Source organism: Pan troglodytes, chromosome X (assembly GCF_028858775.2).
Source record: "Pan troglodytes isolate AG18354 chromosome X, NHGRI_mPanTro3-v2.0_pri, whole genome shotgun sequence".
NCBI classification, from domain to species: Eukaryota; Metazoa; Chordata; class Mammalia; order Primates; family Hominidae; genus Pan; species Pan troglodytes.
Genome location: NC_072421.2, coordinates 150798832 through 150818723, shown reverse-complemented (window position 1 = coordinate 150818723; position 19892 = coordinate 150798832). Strand labels below are relative to the sequence as shown.

The window sequence follows — 19892 nt, the reverse complement described above, 5'->3', positions numbered from 1 at the left end:
ATAGGATTCCCAGAGAAAACCCCATGCTGTCCCCTCCTGCCTTGGGTGCAGTGTCAGCTGTCCAAATGGACCCATGCACATCTGAGACTTGCCAGAACAGCTTGCACACGTTTTAAGAAAAAACAAACAGGTAGAATTCTCAGTAACAAGCACATAATGATGCTTTTCCAGCAACTAAGTGACTTGCAAGCGGCAAGTGCTGGGCCAGGCCAGGGCAGGCATTGGCTGGGGGTGGACGCACCGGGAGGTGGCTGCCTTGCTAAGTAGGAAGCAACCGTCAAGGGGGGTGGTATCGCTCCACCCACCCAGAGCTGCACCTGGGGTAGGAGAATCGACAGCTGTGATGAGCATGGGCCCCTGCCAGAAGCCAGGGAGACTGGGGCAGTGGAGAGAGTCATGTTGTCTCCTCCTGTTGGCTCCCATTGGGATGTGCATCCCGGAGCCGGAGGGATGGGATGTCCTTCTGCAGTTGGGCTGCTGGCTCCACAGCTGAGCCGTTGGCATTTAGAAGGGCCAGGAAACTGGGGCCTGCTCCTGCCCCTGACTTCTCTGAGGCAGTGGTCACCAGGCAGAGGGCCAGCCACAGGCCACCAAGAGGACTGAACTCCTGCTCCCACCCCTATGCAGCCTAGGGATGATTCTCAAGTCCCAAAGCCATGTTATCCCATTCCCAGTCCCTGAGGGAGGAGCTGAGGATCTGGCCTTGGCTTCTGCTCCCACCTGGAATTCCGATTTGGGGAGCCCTAGCTGCGGTGAGGGGAGGCTGAGTGAAAGACCCCTTTCTGCCAAGGGAGAGCTCAGAGTTCCAGGCAAACCAGCCTCCCCATCAGGGTGCTTCCTCTTCCCTCCAAGTGCCCAGCAAGCACTGGAATAACCGTTCCCAGCAGGGGCCACAACAGCACCTGGACCCCAGGAGGGGGCAGTTTCCAAGTGCAAGGACAAGTATAGAACCCCATGGCATGGAGAAAGGAGCAAGGAAAGTGGTAAATGAAGCTTTGACAAAAGACGTCAAGGAAGACCAATGCCATTTAACATATATTTATTGAAATCTACTTGATGCAAGGCACTGTGCTAGATTTGGTAGGGGATCAGACATGAAAGGCCACCCCTGTCTTCTAAGAGCTCACAATTTAATGGGTGGGGGAGGGCTGAGGAGGAGGGGGTGAAGCCAAGTCCACAAACAGCTCTAGTGCAAGGCTGATTATAGTGAGTGCCAGAAAACAGACAAGGTAATGAGATGGGGGGAATGAGAAAAAAGTGCCAACAACCAACGGAAATACAAACTGGGGTGGGACATAGCTATTGTTCTCAGAGATATGCAAATGACATTGAGGGCCAAGTTTAAAGAGACAGTTTCTGCTTTTCAAAGTAAACATCCAAAGTGATGCAATGAGAACTACAGAATGTAAGTACATGAGTAAGTGAGAAGTTAGCAATCCCCCCATCTGATGGACATGCTGGAAATCGTGAAACACTTCAAAAATAAGAGAACAGGGTGCACTGTGATTTCACTCATTTTATGGCCCGCACGTGGTGGGTTCAGTAAAGGAACAATATACCTAGACATAAAATCACAGGTTAAATTCACTGAGACTAGAAGGCATCGACTTTCACCCATCTTAGAGAACAGAGAACACATGTTTGAACAGGTGTTCATGCAGTCAGGTGCGACTTGGCCAGGAAGCAGCCAAGTGGCAAAACACAATAGAAAAGAGTAGAGACCCACTCAAGCTGGCTCAAGTCAAGGAGTCTGTAGTGGGGACGCACGTGGACCAATGAGGGCTGCTGCCAGAAATCCAAGAACATACCATGGCCAGGCCTTCCTCCCAGCAGGCGCCACGCTCCTCACTCCTCTGAGTACTGTGCTGCTCCCCACACCTTCTGATGCCTAGAAGCTTCTGTTTCCTTGTTTGCATTTCAGATCTGGAAGGCCTGGTGGTGTCCGTGGTCCATCATGTTCTGCCAGCTCTATGCTCTGATGATTGCTTGCTGCCCTTGGATCAGGTGTTCAGTTCTGGCTGAATTAATATGGCCTAGAAGCGGGGTGGCAAATCACATGGTACGCAACAGGGCCACAACCCAGGGCTGCAGGTAGGGCAGGCGCTGTGCCAGTTCTAGGACAAAATCAAGCACATGGAATGCAACACCACTCGAGAAACATGCCCGCTGCAATTGGGTAGGGACTATTCTCGAAATGCAAGAGTGGGGTGACACAGCTAATGGACACAGCTCATCGTAATAAGCAGCAAAAATGGTAATCAATTACTTTCTTTTGAAAATTTTCACAAGTATTCAAAACTCTAATAAAAGCAATGGAGGATTTTTTTCAAATGGTAGGAAAAGAACATATTTCTTTTTTTTTTCTTTTTCCATGCCAGGCGGGTAATGTGCTGACATAGTAACAAGGTTTGAAGGAGGAACATCTCATGCACGTGCGTGGAAACCCAATTGTCACGTGTATGAACTACAAAAGGATCGGGAAAAGAACACATTCCCTCACAACAGGAATACATGAGATTAGAAAGAAAACCGGAATGAGGTAGATGCATGAATGCACAGACAAGGATATGTGACAGGAAGCTGGGTGACATTTTGCATCTGACATAGCAGTACACCTAGAGAGCCCAAGGAAATCCACCCCCAAGTTACCAGAGGCAAGAAATGAACTTGGCGAAATTACAGGACACACGTTAAAGCCACAGACTGCATTGAAAGAGAACACGGGTTTCACCGCAAACACCATGAACAGCTGTTCCGTCAACCTTGACGGCAAAGACCAGATCTTTAGTGTTAACTCTAAAAGAGCATTTGTTTGGGAGAAAATTATAGAACTGAAGATGGGAAAGAGTCAAGGACGGCAGGAAGGGATGCCAAGACACCACGTCCCAGCTGGGAGCAGTGACGACTTTATGCTACGTTCTGAGTTAATGCTGCATTCAATGGGATCCCTTCATAAAAGGGATCTACTTCAATGGGATCCCTCATGAAACCCAACAAACGACAAATGAATGGGCAAGACATGGCAGAGTACTTCTAGGTAAAGGTGCCAGACTTGCCCCTGGTAGAGGTCAACCTTCTTTATCAAATGACAGCTGTACAAAACACATCCTAACAACTCGAAAAGAGAAAATGGATCCGAGAAGAAAGTAGTGATTTCAGACACAGATTCACAACTACTGCAAGAACTGAGGCCCACAGGGCAAAAGGAATCACTATGTAACAAGTGCTTTTGGCTCCTCTCCAGCCTGGGGGTCAGGGTGGAGATGTCGCATAGTGCCATTGTGGTGGCCTGGGTCCATTTGAGAGGACCTTCTGGCCAAGGTCACAGGGGTCATTGTAGGACCTTGCTTCCCAGGATGGGTGCCTGAGAAGCCCTTCCAAGTTGTGTCTGCTAGGAAGCTCTGCCTCAGCCTTGGTGGGCCCACGAGAAGGGCACACTTCCTTGCCAGGCCCTCCTAGTGTCCCTGTCCCCAGCCACAGCTGCTGGGAAGTCACAGCACAGCCCTGGTGGGGCTGGCTTCTATCTGTGGCTTCTGTGGGCCACTGGAGGGGCAGGTTCCTCGCTAGCCCTTGCTGCTGTTCCTCTTGGGGGAGCCCGCTGGAAATGGTAGCTCAGACCCAGGAGGACCAGCTTCTACTTCTATGCCACACAGGGTTTCAGAAGGGTTCCACTGCCCTCCAAACCTTTGCTTTAGTGCTCCTCCTGGGCATGGCTGTTGCAAATCATAGCCCAGGGCAGTGCTGCCAGCTTCTATCAGCATAACGCACAAGCCATCGGAGGGGAGGGTTCCTCTCCGAGCCTCTGCTCTGTTGCCCTCACTTAGGTGTGGCTATAGGAAGTGATGCCAGAACACATGGGTGAATTTTCCCCTAGCTGCCCACAGCAGAAGCCTATGAACCAATCTCTTTCTAGTTCTAGAGTCACCGGCTGAAAGGAGGATGTGGTCTAGGCAAGTCTTCTTGTGTCCAAGGAGATGTTTCTTGGGTGAATCTGCTGCTCAGTCACTGAATCCACTCGGAGCATTGCCAAGGCTCCCAGGAGCTCAAAGGATGGCTGGGCTGCTTGCTCCCAGACCAAGTTTGGACCACTCCATTGATCTAGGTGAGGCCAAGCCCCGCTGCTGCTGGAGGGGTCTATAATGATGAGCAGTCACAGAGTTCTGGCTAATCTATGATGGGAGCATCTCCAGTGTGCCACAGTGGCCAGGTTGGATAGTCAAGTGGTGCCCACAGATAGACACGGAGTCCGCATCTCGGATGAGGAAAGAGCCTGCTTCTCTGGCCCATTTCCATCCAGCCTGCCCACCTGGTGTACTCACCTTCTGATGGGCCGGGGTTGCAGCTTTTTGTTTGTAATTAAAATTCTAGAGAAAATGTCATCATATCTAGCTACAGAAGCAATGAAAGTTATGACTGAGTGGACAAAAAATGAATGCTTGGATATGTAAAAATTAAAAGCTTTCACAACAAAAACGTAATAAAACTGCTACAAAGAGCAAAGCAATAAAATTGGAAAAGAGAACATCACCATCAATATAGAAAGAACTGCTACATAAAGTTAATATATCCGAAGGTAAGTTGATAACTAGTCAAAGGAGATGAACGGACCATTTGCATGCAAAAAACAGAAACACCATTTAAGTCATCGCATAAGAGAAAGATGAGACTGGTGGTCAGGAGGCCTGGGGCCTATCCCCAGTTCTGGAATTGACAAGCCACAGAATGACGGCAATAACTATGACAATGACAATGACAGCAGATGGCCTTCACTGAGTGTGTACCTCCATGCCAGGCTGGTGGTCCTGGCACTCTGCAGCCACGATGGCAGTCCTCGTGATAACCTTCGGAGGTAGGTGCTGTGATCACCCCCGTTTTATAGAACAAGAAACGGAAGGCTGGAGAAGTACCATCTAGGCCTGATACCAGGAGAGGCTCGTTTCCAAAAGGAGGCGTCACCCTGCACTTGAGTCCTTGAGATGTATCTCTTCTTAGGGGCATGCTCTCAACTATTTTATTTTGAACAAAATAGCGCTGCTTGAGGACAAGACCCATTAGTTCAAAACAACCCCAATCGATGCTAATTTTGGATATGTATAGGGGACACCAAATTGAAATGGTTTAAGAAAAAAAGATACAGACATTTAACCCAGATTCAGTAACTGTTACTAGGCGTTTGGCCTCACAATGACATTTTGGGTGCTTTAAAAGAAAAGACGTTTAAAGGTTGTTTGAAAAAGTATGACCTTAAGTGGTTATATTGTACAGTCACAGGACAGATTAAAAAACGACAAGAGAAATCGTCCTAATGTTCTGCAAATATGGTCTTATGGCTTGGGAGAAAATTTCTAATGAGAGCCTCATGAAGGGATCGTCACTGAGCGACCGTGCAGAGCTCGGATGGAAGTGACTGGGTGTGTCTTGAAACTGTCTGATGACTCAAACAGGGTTCCCATGTTGGTGAAGACGGTGAGGAGTCAGAGTAAAATGATTTCGTGAAAGGGAGGGTGGCAAAAATGGGGTATTTTCTAAATTAATATATTATTTTATATAATATGTGATTTACAGTATGTATGTATAACTAAATTAATAAATTAAATATTTTAAGACATTTGAGTGTTCTATTTACATCCCTAAAAATTTATAAATTCAAGTAGGCCAAAAATCATGAGGGCAACGTTCTCTTCAGGAAAGCTGGGATCACATTATGAGGACGCCATCGTGGAATAGCTCTGTGTGTTTCTCTGGGGCGGGGGGAGCTTGGAGTTGATGACCTCTAAGCCCCTCCCTACCCCACATCCAGATTTGTCGTCTCTCATTCTTGGATTCAAGGCATGTGGACTGAAATACCTTGATGGTACTTCCTACCAGTTAAACTAGCCAAACTAAGTTAAATGGTACAAGCTACTCTTGATGGGCATAACGTAACACTTATAAATTGCTGGTGGCAGTATAAATCGGTCTCAACCTTTTGGAAGACAAAATATATAAGCGCTACAAAACTGTTCATCTCCTTTGACTCTGCCATCCCCTCTGGGGACTCCGTCCCTGTCCCGCGGGACCACAGGGCGTTTCTACTCGTGGTGGGTTGGCTGATGCTTCTGCAGTGCCGAGCGCCTCTTGAACACGCGGCCACACTGGCTGCATTCGCAGCGCCGCGCCCCACTGTGGATCCGCCGGTGGCGACTGAGGCCAGAGCTCCGGCGGAAGGCCTTGCCGCATTTGTCGCACTCATAGGGTTTCAGTCCGCTGTGGATGCGCCGGTGCTTGATGAGGTCAGAGGGCCCACGGAAGGCCTTGCCGCACTCGCCGCATGCGTAGGGCCGCTCGCCACTGTGGATGCGTGCGTGCTCCAGGAGGCTGGAGCTCTGGCGGAAGGCCTTGCCGCACTGGCCGCAGGCGTAGGGCTTCTCGCCCGTGTGGATCCGCCGGTGCTTGGTGAGCTCTGAGCTCCTTCGGAAGAGCTTGCCGCAGTGGGGACACCCGTATGGCTTGGCCCCACTGTGGATGCGCTGGTGCTCGGCCAGCCCGTTGACCCCTCGGAAGGACTTGCCGCAGTCGTCGCAGTCGAAGGGCAGGTGGCCAGTGTGCATGCGCTGGTGCTTGAGAAGCTCCTGGCGATCCAGGAAATCCCTGCTGCACGTCTTGCAGGCGAAAGGCTTTTCCGAAGTGTGAAGTTTCTGATGTCGGAAGAGGTGGGTGTTGACTTTGAACGACCGCCCGCACTCCTCGCAATCAAAGGGCTTCTCTCTGCTGTGGACCCTCAGATGCTGACTCAGGCCTGCATTCTTCTTAAACCGTTTTCCGCACTCCTCGCACTCGAAGGGCTTTGCCTCCCTCTCCATCTGCTCCCTCTTCTCCGCGGCATTCTCCAGGGCCCTACTGGGGCCGGGCCGGGGCTCCGCAGCTACGTGGCTTTTCCTGTGCTCATTAAACTCCGCCACCCCCCTAAAGACCTTCCCGCAGTCGCCACATTCCCAGCCCTTCTCCTCACTGTGGACTCTCTGGTGCTGGACAAGCAGGACTTTAAGCCGAAAGGTGTCCCCACACTCTTTACAAGCAAAATGATGTTCTATGGGCAGATTCTGTGGGCTCCCTCTCTTCCCGTCAGAGTCCCCGTGCTGTCTGAATTCAGGACTGGGACCACTGGCCCTTGGGAAGCTTGTGGACGCCATCTCCTGTGGCTGGGCATCTTCCCCCTTCATCTGGTGTCGGGTCGCGGAGGTGCTTTCTGAAACGATAAACACAAGGCAGTGTAGTCTGCAGAGGATGAAGGAGGGAAGGGCCTCTCCTTTGTCAAGAATCTTTTTCTTTCTGAGACAGCCACTGAGCACGTGGCCTGGGCCCGGAAGCCACCAGAAGCAAGGACTGCAGAAGCCAGGGGCAGAGGGACCTCATTCTGGACACTCTCTACCACAGTGGTGCTGAGGAGGTCACCCCTTCTGTGACCAGAGAGCAGCCACACACGTCCCCAAAGGCTCAGCTGGGTCCCCCAACCCTAACCTCAACCCCAAGAGCTCAGCTGGGATCCCCAAACATAACTTGAATCTCCAAAGGGCCCTGCTGATCCTCAACCTAACCTCACCATCAAGAGCTCAGCTGGGGCCCCAAACCCTAACTAGAACTCCAAAAGCTCAGCTGGGACCCCCAACCCTAACTGTAACTCCAAGAGCTCAGCTGGGATCTCCAAACATAACCCGAATCTCCAAAGGGCCCTGCTGATCCTCTCAACCCTAACCTCACTGTCAAGAGCTCAGCTGGGGCCCCAAACACTAACTAGAACCCCAAAAGCTCAGCTGAGCCCTCCCAACCTTAACTTCAACTCCAAGAGCTCAGCTGGGCCCCCCAACCCTAACTTCAACCCCAAGAACTCAGCAGGGCTCCCAAACTTAACCTCAACCCCAAGAGCTCAGCTGGGGTCCTAACTTTAACCTGAATGCCCAGAGAGCCCAGCTGATCCTCTCAATCCTAACCTCAACCCCAGGAGCCCAAATGGGCCCCTCTACTCCTAACCTCAACCTCAGAAGTTCAGCTGGATCCCCTAACCCTAACCTCAACCCCAAGAGCTCAGCTGGGTCCCTCAACCCTAACCCGAACCCAAGAGCTCAGCTGGAACCCCCCAACTCTAACTCAAAACCTCTAAGAGGCCAGCTCATCCTCTCAACCCTAACCTCAACCCCAAGAGCTCAGCTGGGCCCCTAACCCTAAGCCAAACCCCTGAGAGATCAGTTGTTTCTCTCAACCCTAACCTCAAGCCCAAGAGCTCAGCAGGGCCCCCAAACCCTAACCTCAATTCCAAGAGCTCAGCTGGGACCCCCAACCCTAACCTGAAGCCTAACAGCTCAGCTGGGCTCTCCAACCCTAACCCATGCCCCATAGCAGCTTGGTTGGGTCTCCCCCAATTTCCTCACATTTCTTTTTCACTCACCAGAGTACTTAGCAGGATCAGTGTTGGGCGATGGGTCTGACACCAGTAGCACTTGTCCTTGTGCCAGGTGAGGGACCAAGGCAGGATTTAAAACAGGAACGCCTGCTCATGGGAAAGGAGATTGGTTATGGCGACAGCCAGAGATGACATGAGAATAGTGGAGGAACATAGGCAAGGCCTTTGAAGGGGAACCCCCTTCAATCTTCAAAGACCAGGCTTTAGGCAAGTCATTCATTCAGTTCAAAGGTGTTTCCCAAGGTCAGGCTCCTTCCAGGAGCTTGAGGAAGGCAGCCTCTGGGCCCACCTTGGGGAGGCTCTGTGGAGTATCAAGTGGCCACCCTGAGGAGGTGATCTTCACCCTGTCTTCTCTCTGTCCACCCACTCAGAGCTCACACATTTAACTTCATGCTCTTCCCAGACACGTGGACTTCAACAGCTCCCAAATCTGACTCCCAACGTCTCTCCTCCTAAAACCTCCTCCCCACTGCGCACATGCAGACCCCTAATGGGTGAACAAGATCTTGATCACGTCAACCTTTCTCACAAATAAACTCAAACCAAATGGCCATGCAATTTGCATAATTTGTGTATTAAAATGAAAAGGGCATTCTACATTACAGTGGCAGTGTTCTAATTTCTTTCCCAGTAAAAGACTGAGAGGGGTTCTTTCCATGCCAAGAGGAGTTGGGGGAGCTCATACTACTCTGACATATCAGGTGTGGCAGACCCATTGTGTTTCCCCACAACCCAGGGAGAAGGTGAGCTTCTGTGGGAGTAGCCATGTGCCCCCTGCCCCACTCCAAGAAGGTGGTGAATTTGAGGAAGGGCTGGGACATCCTTACCCACAGAGGTCACGTTCCCATAATATTCCAGTGCCCTCTGTTCAGGGTCCAGCTTAAACCACTCCCTTGTGGTGAGGTACCATGCCACATCATCAAATGTCACCAAATCCTGAAAGAATTCCCAGGGCTAATCAGTCTTTCCATCTATTTTAGAATGAGGCAGGGGCAGCGCCAGTAATGCCAGGGACAAGAGGTGAGGGTCTGGAGTGGGTGTCTGTTGCTAACATGGAGGCCTAACCACAGCTCCAAGAAGTCCTGAAAAGAGAACCTGATCAAGCACTAGGATCCCTGGGCCATGGACCTGGCCTCTCGTCTTTCCAAGGGACCTCCATTCAATCACTTTCCTGGATGGAAACTCAGCTTCCCCACCTGGATGATTGGAACTCCAAGCCCAGTGGACATCCAATCCTTGGCAGCCTCCAGAAGAGAAGCAGAGGGAGGGTAGGAAGGCAGCAGCTGGGGTTCATACTCTGCCGTGTGTCATGCTGGGGCAAGAGACAGAGGCTGAGGCCAGATTCAGGGAGCGGTGAGAGAATCCCAAGCAAGGCAGAGGGAAGCACAGCTCACCTGGGCCTCTGGCATCTCAAGAGGGACTGCCAGGACCTGGTTTCCTGGGGCTCCATCCTGGGGAGGGTAAGACCTTGGGGAGTAGGTGGAACTAAAGAAAGTGAAAAAGGCCATGAGTGACGACAGCCCTGTCCCTGGATCCCCTGGGAAGAGACTGGTGATTTCCTCTTCCTTGGTTTCTGATCTTGTTGAGTCTTCTCTCACATGCTGGCTGAATGACGAGCCAGGACACGGAGATGCCTGAGAAAACACATCTTGAACAATGGGGAAAGTAGCCTGGCAAAGAATGAACAGAGGCAGGCCAGAGGGAGCCAAGACAAGACCAGCAGATGCCAGCCCAGGCACAGCTAGGAGAAGACAGACCTAGACAGAAAGCCAAGGGCAGGGAGACTGGCAAGCCTAGAAGTCCATGCTGATGCTGCACAGGAAGGAGGCACACCAAGATCATCAGAAGAAATAACCAGGAAATGAGAGACCCTTTCCAACTTTGTAGAGGCAACAAAAAACCGGATCAAGATGCCGGAGGGAAGAGAGCAGGAATGGGGGCTTCTAGACCAGCAGTGAGGCCCTTAAAAGCCACAGCCCACTGACACAAGGAGCCCGGTGACAGCGAGACAGGTACACATGACAGCAGTTCTCTAACGTGTTCAACCCAAATGAAAAGTGGAACAAAACAGCTGGAAAAATAAGCCTCAAAGAAAAGATCTTCAAACACTAAATTGTTAAATAAAAGAGCTGAATGATTTGTACAAATTATCTTCTTCTTCCAAATTGCAAAATATGTGAAAGATTCAACCACCGGCATCCGTGCATCACAGGCCTCCCACTTCAGTGAATTCTAAGAAACAGCTACACAGTTCCTGTTGTGATGACAATTCAATTCAATTCAACTCATAATTCAGTGAAAAGGAAGGCTCTTACACTGGCTCAAGGCCCACAAAATCCAGCTACTCCAGAAAGACTCTTATATAAAATTAAAGATGTTATGTGAAAAAGAATGGACAGAAACTTCCATGTTTGGCTGCGATGGAGTAACAAGGAACAGATTTCACATCCTGCCATAAATAAGTAGAAAAAAATGGAGAAAATATATGTGAAACAAGTTTTCAGACACTGGACAGCAGGAAGCACAGAATCATGATCCCCAAGAGAAGAGAAACAGATGACGGGAGCCCTATCATTGCCCCAGCTCTCTGCCTGGAGGCAATTTCCAGATCGAGACTGTGTGTTGGGGTGGGCGAGAACCAAATAGAGCTTAGTGGCTTCGCCAAGTTGAGGAGACACAGGCCAGCATTCAGAGCAGCTGAGGCAGCTGGAAGTTGCAGAGCAGAGTTCCAGAAAGGAGTTAGTTATGCAGTAAAAAGAGCTTCAAAAAATCTGTATAAGCCTCCCCTTGAGTCTTTCCTGACTACTAGGCCCATGCATGCATAGAGTGAAACTCCAAAAGCCCAGGAAAAGGGTGACCAGGAAGCTGTAAGCTGAATAATTCTCAGGACACACAAAGGTAGGGAGACATTCAAGGTCTGATCAACCAGTATAGAGAGTCCTCTGTGATCACCTGGGACATGCAGCAGAGAATCCAGAGGCCTTAGTAGTAGGGCTGATCTATTCCTAGAGCCAAAGCTACAAAAGACCTGTCTCAAAGAAAGCTTAAAAATAGGCCTCAAAGGGATCATACTGATCCACAAGTAACTACCACCCCAAATCCAGACACTCAATAATATAATCTTTATAATACCCAACATCCAATCAGAAGTTACTGAAATGCCAAAAAGCACAGAAATGTGGCCAGGACAAGGAGAATAATCAGTTAATAAAAACACACAGAAATGACCAGTGACGACTCACAGACAAGGATAACAGCGAGTTTAATGATGTACAAGCATTAAAAGAAAAACAGGAATATAGTGAGAGAAATAGAAGATATAAAAAGAACCAAATGGAACTTCTGGAGGTGGGAACTATGATATTTAAAGTGAAAATTTTACTAGATGTGATTAACAGCAGATTAGATACCACACAAAAAAATTAGAGAACTTGATGACATAGCAATAGAAATGATCTCAAATGAAGCTCAGAGAGAAAAAGAGTTTTTAAAAACAAACAGCATCTTAATGGCCTGGGGTAAGAGAAAGTGGTCTAACACCTACATAACTGGAACCTGAGAAGGTGAGGAAAAGTGGGGGGAGGGATGAAAAATACAGTTGAAGAAATAATGGCAGGACAGTTTTCCAAATTTGATGAAAACTGTAAGCTCACACGTCCAAGAAAGTCAATCAACCCCTAGCAAAACTTTAAAAGACCCATAATAATCAGACTGCTGAAAAACCAGTGATAAAGAGAAAGTCTTCAAATAGCCAGAGGAAAGAAATGATGTTGCTGCGTGGAGAGGAGCAAAGAGTAATTACTAACTTCTTATCAGAGAATGTGCAAGTCAGAAAACCAGTGCATGACATTTTTAAAGTGCTAAAAGAAAAACAAAACTGTCAACTTAGAATTCTATATTCAAGGAAAATTTCCTTCCAAAATGAAGGCAAAATAAAGTTTGTTTTCAGACAAAAGCTAAGAGAATTCATCACCAGCAGATCTCTATTATAGGAAATACTAAAGGAAATCTTTCGGGTTGAAGGAAAATGATAGTAGGTGGAAAGATGGATCTACACAAAGGCTTGAAGAACACCAGGAATGTAAATATGTGGGGAAATATACAATGCTTTTACCCACCTCACTTTTAAATCTTTTAAAAAACAATTAATCAATCATTTAAAGCAAAAGTAATAAAAAGGTAGTGTGGGGTTTATAACATCAGAAGTAAAACATACGATTGTGTGTTCTGACAAGTCCTCCAAGACTCTGATACATGCTAATAAGCCAACAGCAGAGATCAAATATGTACTAAAAATAATCTGAAAGAAGAAAGGTAAAGAAAAAGAGGGGAAAAAAGAATGGAAGAGGCAAATAAAAACAAATAGCAAGATGGTAAACTTAAACCCAACCACGTGGATAGTTAAGGTAAGTGTAAATGGACTAAACACTTCGATCAAAAGGCAGAGATTGTGAGGCTGTAATAAAAACAAGACATACTGTCTACAAGAAACTTTAAATATAAAGACACAGATAAGTTAAAAGTAAACAGATGGAGAATGGAAAACATGATACTAGAACCAACAGAAAGAGTCTAAAAAATCCCAATGTCACAAAAAAGTGGGGGAAAGAATGAATGACAGATGTGGCTAAGAGCTCTGGAGACACTACCAGAGTCCTAGAACTCAGCAGGAAGAAAACTGGAGGGTTTCAATATAAAACCAACAGGTGCCAACGTAGAATGATGTGCTGCAGATGACAAAAATGTGAATCCTTCGTAGATGATACAGGCAGACATAGTTACTTCTCCCTTGAAAACCTAAAGAGGGTAAGGGAAGGGGAGGAGATGGCTAAGTATATATTTGCATTTTAGGAGAAAAAAGGAAAAAAGTGAGAGTGACTTGTAGCTAGAATAAGCACATCTCTAATGTGTATGTGACCACATGGGGTTGGAGTTGGGGAGAGTCAAGGTCTAGAAAGATCTGCTTTCTTTTTCTGTAATGTGAGAATTTTTAGTAACCAAGCTGAATTTTGTTGGTATCAGAAAAGCATAACAATTGTAAAATATTTTGCTTTTAAAAGACTTTGAGTAAGAAAGCTGCTCAGCATGTGAGAAGCCAAGGGCTGAGGCCAAGGAGTCAATGGGGAGCAGCCCTTCTGCTTGGGTAAAAAACCCAGCATTTCCTGGGATCCCTACACAGCAAGGCAAGTGCAGGGGAGAAGGGCTGGCAGGAATCTATGGGCGGTCCATGAAGGGAAATGACCAGAAAGCCTAGAGACAGGCCCATGGGGTTGTGACTTCCTGGGCTCCTCCCTGCAAGCTATCAGCACCTAAGAAGTGCGGGCAGAAGGCCTCATCTAGCCCCAGAGTCCAAGGCAGCCCCATTCCCATCTTTAACTGGCTGTCTGGCACAGGGGCTTCCCCAGTGTGAGATCGTGTTCATCCTCGGGTGCTCAGCAGCCACACCCTCTCTGTCCCACTGTCACCTGGGCAGGGCCCTGCTGGTCCGTTGGATTCCTCTGGTATACATTTGATGTCTGATTTGACTTTGGCTTCCAGTACAAAATGAACTGGTCATGAATTACTTACACAATTCATTTAAAAAAATTCACTTCCAATTGACATTGACGTTTGGCTGCCAAACGGAATGTAGAGGGGGATATTGTGGATACACCTTCTGAGAAAGAGGACCTGTTAGAGACCTCTTCTCGCTGACCTCAGGCCAGAGACCTAAGAACTTAGCCTTCTGACAATGCCCTGGCCCAGCCCCCCAATTCCTTATCTTGCCCTGCCACATCGCAGTGACATCCAGACACACTGGCCTTCATTCAATCCTCGATAGGCCAAGACTGTGGCCTTCAAGGCCTCTGAAACTGCTGAGAGTACCAAGGGCTTCTCATGGATGGCTCCTTCTGAGAATTCGGGCCCCAACTCTATTTTTATTTTTCTGAGACAGGGTCTCACTCTGTCACCCAGGCTGGAGTGTAGTGGTGCCATCACAGCTCACTGCAGCCTCAACCTCCCAAGCTTGTGACCCTCCCGCCTCAGCCTCCTGAGTAGCTGGGACTACAGCTGCGTGCCACCATGCCCAGCTAATATTTTAACTTAAAAAAAAAATTGTAGAGATGGAGTCTCACTATGCTGCCTAGACTGTCTCGAACTTCTGGGCTCAAGCCATCTTCCCACCTCAATCTCCGAATGCTGAGACTACAGGTGTGAGCCACTGCGCCTGGCCCACATCAGGCCTCAACTCTAATGTCACCTCCTTAGAATGCCTTCACTCTCTAGTCCCCGTCATAGTCTACTTGGAACACTTTTGCTAACTAAAAACTATCCAATGAAATTGCTTGTTTCTAACTGACAGTCCCCAGGAGAAATGGAGCTCCAACAGCGCAGGGGCACTTTCTCATTCTTGGTCACTCCTGAGTCCCCAGTGTCTGCAGCAGCTCCTGGCCCTGAGTGGGTATGTGATAAATTGCGGGGTGACTGAATCAATGTGTGTGGGGAGGGGCATATTAAATGGAGCACACTTCCATCCCTGGAGCATGCACTACACGTGTTTGGAGACATGCATCTCCCTTCCTGTAATTCACTTACCACATCCTGGGGTTATTACCGCCTCCATTCACAGAGAAGGAAACCAGGGCTCCAAGAGGTAAACTTGCTTAATATCTAGCTCCCAAGATTTGAGACTTTTCAAACCACACCAGAAAAGAGTGAAATAATATCCAACCTATAACACCACGCCACAGCCAGAAGACAGACTGGGGGTGAGGCTTAGTGTCATCTAGGCCTAATGGTATATATGGGTGTTTGGGTGCTGCCTTTAAACCATCCTGTTAACATGCCCTCACTGCACAACGAGACATGCCATTCCTCTCTCTCTTTCTTCGTCTCTCTCTGTCTCTTACACACACACACACACACACACACACACAGTCCTCCCAAGCCACCCACATTTAATTGAGTGAATCCTCCTGAAGTGTTCAACTTAATCGGGCAAATCCTACTGAAGTGTTTTTACTTAATTGGCATGATTAACTGTTGAAATCCTGGAGCCACAACCCCCAAATGAATTGTTAATAATCCTTTCCTGTGCAGCAACAGGAGTGCCCCTTCCTGTAGCAGCTCACACAGGGGACTTAGCCTGAGAGTACTTTAGCTCTCAGTGGCTGCGTGATCACCACCCACAGTGACAGAGCCCTGGACACGGAGATCATTTAAAAGGTACTCATAAAAATGGGAGGAAAGAAGTGGGCCCTGCTTCCACAAAAGGAAACAAAACTCTGCATAATTAATCAATCAAGTATATCAGGTAAAAGAGCTGCATGAGAAGCAAAGGAAGATCATTAAAAAAAGATAACACATTAATCCCTACTGCAGTTCAAAATAAAATTATCATCAATCCTAGAGACAATCGGATCATTTAGGGTCCATGTTGCACAACTCTTCTATTTTAAAATGGTGGAACTAATCAGGAAAAGAAGCTAGATGCTGTGACAAAAGTGACAAACGCAGGTGTCCACTGCCTTCTGACAGTGGATCTTGGGGAATCAAGGTCGAAGGAATTCCAGACAGAACATGAAAATCATTGTAATGCACACCCAATGGACACACAGGGTAATGCTGACCCTGAAGTGAGGCACTTTCACTCACAGCACAAAAGCATGTCCTGAATCTCATAGGGTGCACTCCTACATACAACTGGGAAATATGAAAGCTCAAAGAAATACTGTGGGAAAACACATTTCCAACCCTTAACGTAAGTGGTATTACTCTCCTTCTTTCAATGGGATCTGAAGATAGTCTAAAGACTATAAACTCCCAGAAAGCAAAGGCCCTGTCAAGGTCAGCTGTGAATTGCACACTGGACCTAGGCAAGCGCCATTACACTGCAGCTGTTTAACAAACATCTGCTAGAATAAATGGAAAATAGTGATGTCAATGTCAACCTACTGCCTGATAATTTGAAAAATTATGCTTTCTAAAACATGAAAGCTCATGTGAGTGAACAAATCTTCCTGCTAACGTGCTTTAGATCACAATGTAAATTTTAACCAACTTATTTAAATCAAATTTACTGCATGAAAGCAGAAAACACTAAGAGTCTCAAAATAATCATTCCACTTTGATGTGGAAGAACAGAAATGAAGAGTTGAACTCAACAGAGACAAAAAACAACCCACGTCACAAAATGTAGTAATAATGAGATGTTTTCTGGTTGCCTTTGGATTAAGAACATCCCTGCCTCACTGCTGGATGTTTGGCTACTGGCTAACGGTAGCTTCTGAGCCTAAAGACCAGCATTCAACTGATTTTATCGCACAAATAGCCAAGCAACATTCCCTAACAGGTGCGCTGTCCTTCCCTGGGCAGGGGAAAGGCAGCAAGACCACCCAAATAAGGCTCCTCTGGAAGGTTCCAGAAGCTTCCAAGGGGTGCCAGAAACACCTGGACTCTCTGAAGCATCTAAATAAAGACCTGGAGCAGAATGTCCTCAGGCCCTAAAGCTTGAGTTTACCCAGAAGACAACAGGTGGCTTGTGTTCTGCTCAGTTCTAGGCCAGAGCAACGGGTGTCTTCAAAGGTTTCCACTCACAAGAGATCCAATTCAGATGGATGCCTTCAGCTCCCTCTCCCATCCAAAAGGGAGATTAGACTCCAGATTCTCTTTCCTGAATATCTTTTCTCCTGTGAGTTGTATTGCTTGGATTGAGAGAACTGTCTCTGGGCAAAGACAGTTCAGCAACAGTGGCACAGATGAAAATATAAGTGCTTCCGGAACCAAAATGATACTCCTCACCATGTTGTAACCCCACCTATAGGGTCTTCTGATAGCATGCCCAGCGTCAAGGCCAGCAGACACCATGCATAAACACCCAGACTTACCCAAAAGAGACACACACGGATGACTCATCATGCCTCAGAACTACTCCAAGGGATCAGCCTGGCAGGTAAGGCCCCATCTGTTGGATTGCAATAATTCAGGTGAACAGAAGCAGACCTGTGTGCACCTCCCAGGAACATGTCCCCCACATTTTGGGGGATGTACTGAACTGGGCCAGATACAGGGTTCAACTGAATATATACTGCCACGATCTGGATCCACCCTAGCCAGGCCAGGATGCAACCCTTGAGCCAAGCCCTGGGCCACGCTGAGCCTGGCCTTCATGTTCTTTCCACCTGACAGGCCAGGAGGCGGAAGTGAAGGCCCCACGTGGGCCCATCCCGTCCCGTCCCAAAGCAGCAAACAGGCTGCTACTCGAAGTAGCAGAATCCTGAAGGGCCTAAAGAGAGGGTGTCTCACCAGGAAAGTCTGTCTCTCTTGGGGTATTTGTGTCTGTGTGTGCCTTTTTCTGTATGTGTGGGTGGGAAGGCATCTGTTTCCTCTCACTTTGCCTGGGCACCTGTCTCTTTCTGTTTGGGTTTCTATCTTATTTCCTTTCTATAAAAAGCCAGAAGGTAGACCAGAAGGGGATTTTGTAGTGTTTGTTGTACTTAATTGAGGAAAGCTTTGTGTTCCCATTTCTCCAAGAAGATTCATGGCATCTTACTAAAAATCGAAATAAATTTTAAGTATAGCTTCCTTTAGGTAACACCGCCTGGATACAAAGGATTCGAAATTGGGGGTGGGGTGGGATGCTATGCAAATTGCAAAGAGCCCAGGGCCATCCAAGGAGCCCAGGCAGGTTTGGGTAAGGGCTGGATCACTGGGTGAGAAAGTTGGTGTGGAGTTCACTAAGAACTCATGTGGGAGTTTCGCAGGTTTGGGAGAGACCAAGGAGTCTGCATTTTTCAACAAGCACCCCAGGAGATTATGATGCAGAGCTGCACCTCCTTAACACTGGGCCTGTCTAGAATCTGGAGGTTCCCAGATTCTCCAACTCTCAGAATCTCTGTTACTGACAGGATTCCTGCCCAGGAACCTGCTGAAATGGGAGCCCACTATCTCTGAGTCTGTGCTGATGGTTAGAAGAGAATTCACATGTTCTAGTAGATTTCCAAGGGGTCCCTCACAGACAGAAGGCTGCAAATCACTGCTCAATAGGGTTCTATATATAAAACTCAGTGTCTGACCCAGTTCAGTACATCCCCCTAGTAACATTTTGTGGGGATGTACTGAACTGGGCCAGATACTGTGCAAGTGGCTTCTACTTGAAGGTCCAATGTTGCGGGGTTGGGGGAAGGTGAGGGTGGGGAGGGGCTGAGGCAGCATTAGTACCTAGGGGAGGTGCTGTTCCAGCAATCCCATCTGAAATTCTCTTGTAAAGGAAAAATGTCGGGCTGAGGTTGAAGAGGAAATGTTTCATTGACTAAGGAGACTGGAGGGGGCCGCATGCCCAGCTAGGTCAAGGCTGGCTGGAGGGCTTCAGTTGGAACAAGGTGGCAGGGTGGGACCTCTGGGAAGTGGGCCAGGAATGGGGGCAGGGGGTTGTTTGAAAGGGACCATGGACTTTGGGCGGCAGGCGAGTGGGGGGTGTGTGTGGAAAAGATATATAATTAATCACCCAAATATAGACTGGAGGAGCCAGCAAAGGAGTTTAAGGGGGCGGGGGCACTGAAGTGGGAGATGGCGGCCCCCAGCAGGGCGACAGAAAAAGACTGGTTCAGACAGAGGGCCTTGAGCTCGGCTCACCTCCCCCTTTCCCCTGCCTCTCCACAGCTCTCTCTCTAGGCTACCTACCGGCCCCCATTCTCCCCACCAAGCTGAGGCTTAACCGCCCCCCCACTCCCACCCACTCAAAAGGAAAGGAGGGACTCCCCAGCGGGAACTGTTCCCACCTGGCCCACCCTCCCAGCTCCCAGACTGCGGCTCAGCCCCTCCCCTAGACCAGGGAAAAGTCCTTTAACCCCCACCCCTACAATGCCCCCTCCAGATCGGGCTCCTAGGAGCTAGGGGCAGGGGTCCTTTCTCTCCGCCCCTGAGCGGTTCCCATCTCCTAGCGTCCCCCAAAGAGCAGAGCAGGCCTCTACACTTTAGCGATTCCTACCCGGGATCGCCGCCCCCCGCCCGCCTCGGGAAGGCCTTCCGGCCTCTTCGTACTCGTCATCCGGGACCCGTTCCCTGCTCTGGCCCGCCCAAGGCCGAGCAGCTCTCCAACTGCCCAGAGACGCCCCCTCCCTCCACCGTGCACTCTTCTGCGGCCCGCACACTCGCTCCAACCCCGCACACGGTCCTGCACCCCCTGCACATCCTCTCGCGGCCCTGCACTCTCACTCAGGTCCACACGTCCTCCTGCCGCCCCCACGATCACCTCCGCCCTGCGGCCCCTCCAGCGCCCCCCGCACATCCTCCCGCGGCCCGCACACTCACCCAGGCCCGGCGGCGGCCGACGCGCGGCCCTCGGTAGAGCGGCGCTGGCGCGGCCCAGGCAGGCCTGGCGTGGCAGGAAGCGCCACGGAGCCGCCCGTGCCCAGCCGAGCTAACAGCCCCGCGGCGCGTTTCCGGAGCCGTGAGCGCCGCCGGGGGTTCT

The 19892-nt window shown here is 49.0% G+C and overlaps 1 protein-coding gene and 1 non-coding gene across 4 annotated transcripts; both read right to left on the bottom strand.

The window, feature by feature from the left end:
* Positions 1-1022: 1022 nt before the first annotated feature.
* Positions 1023-19892, bottom strand: ZNF275 (zinc finger protein 275). Of its 3 annotated transcripts, XM_009439791.4 has the most exons (4): positions 19733-19892; positions 17308-17384; positions 8426-8527; positions 1023-7228 (listed from the first exon to the last, which is right to left on the bottom strand). In XM_009439791.4, the coding sequence occupies exons 2-4, from the start codon at positions 17336-17338 to the stop codon at positions 6072-6074; spliced, it is 1290 nt and encodes a 429-aa protein (XP_009438066.1). In that variant the 5' UTR covers positions 17339-17384; positions 19733-19892; the 3' UTR covers positions 1023-6071. The 3 variants fall into 3 exon arrangements, with proteins under 3 accessions (XP_009438066.1, XP_063660588.1, XP_016799982.1); XM_063804518.1 differs by lacking the exon at positions 17308-17384 and having other exon boundaries at positions 2350-7228; positions 19733-19865; XM_016944493.4 differs by lacking the exon at positions 19733-19892 and having other exon boundaries at positions 2350-7228; positions 17308-17429.
* On the bottom strand, positions 2373-2476 carry LOC112207235 (small nucleolar RNA U13). The gene has a single exon (XR_002941686.1). It is a non-coding gene; the product is annotated as a small nucleolar RNA U13 (small nucleolar RNA).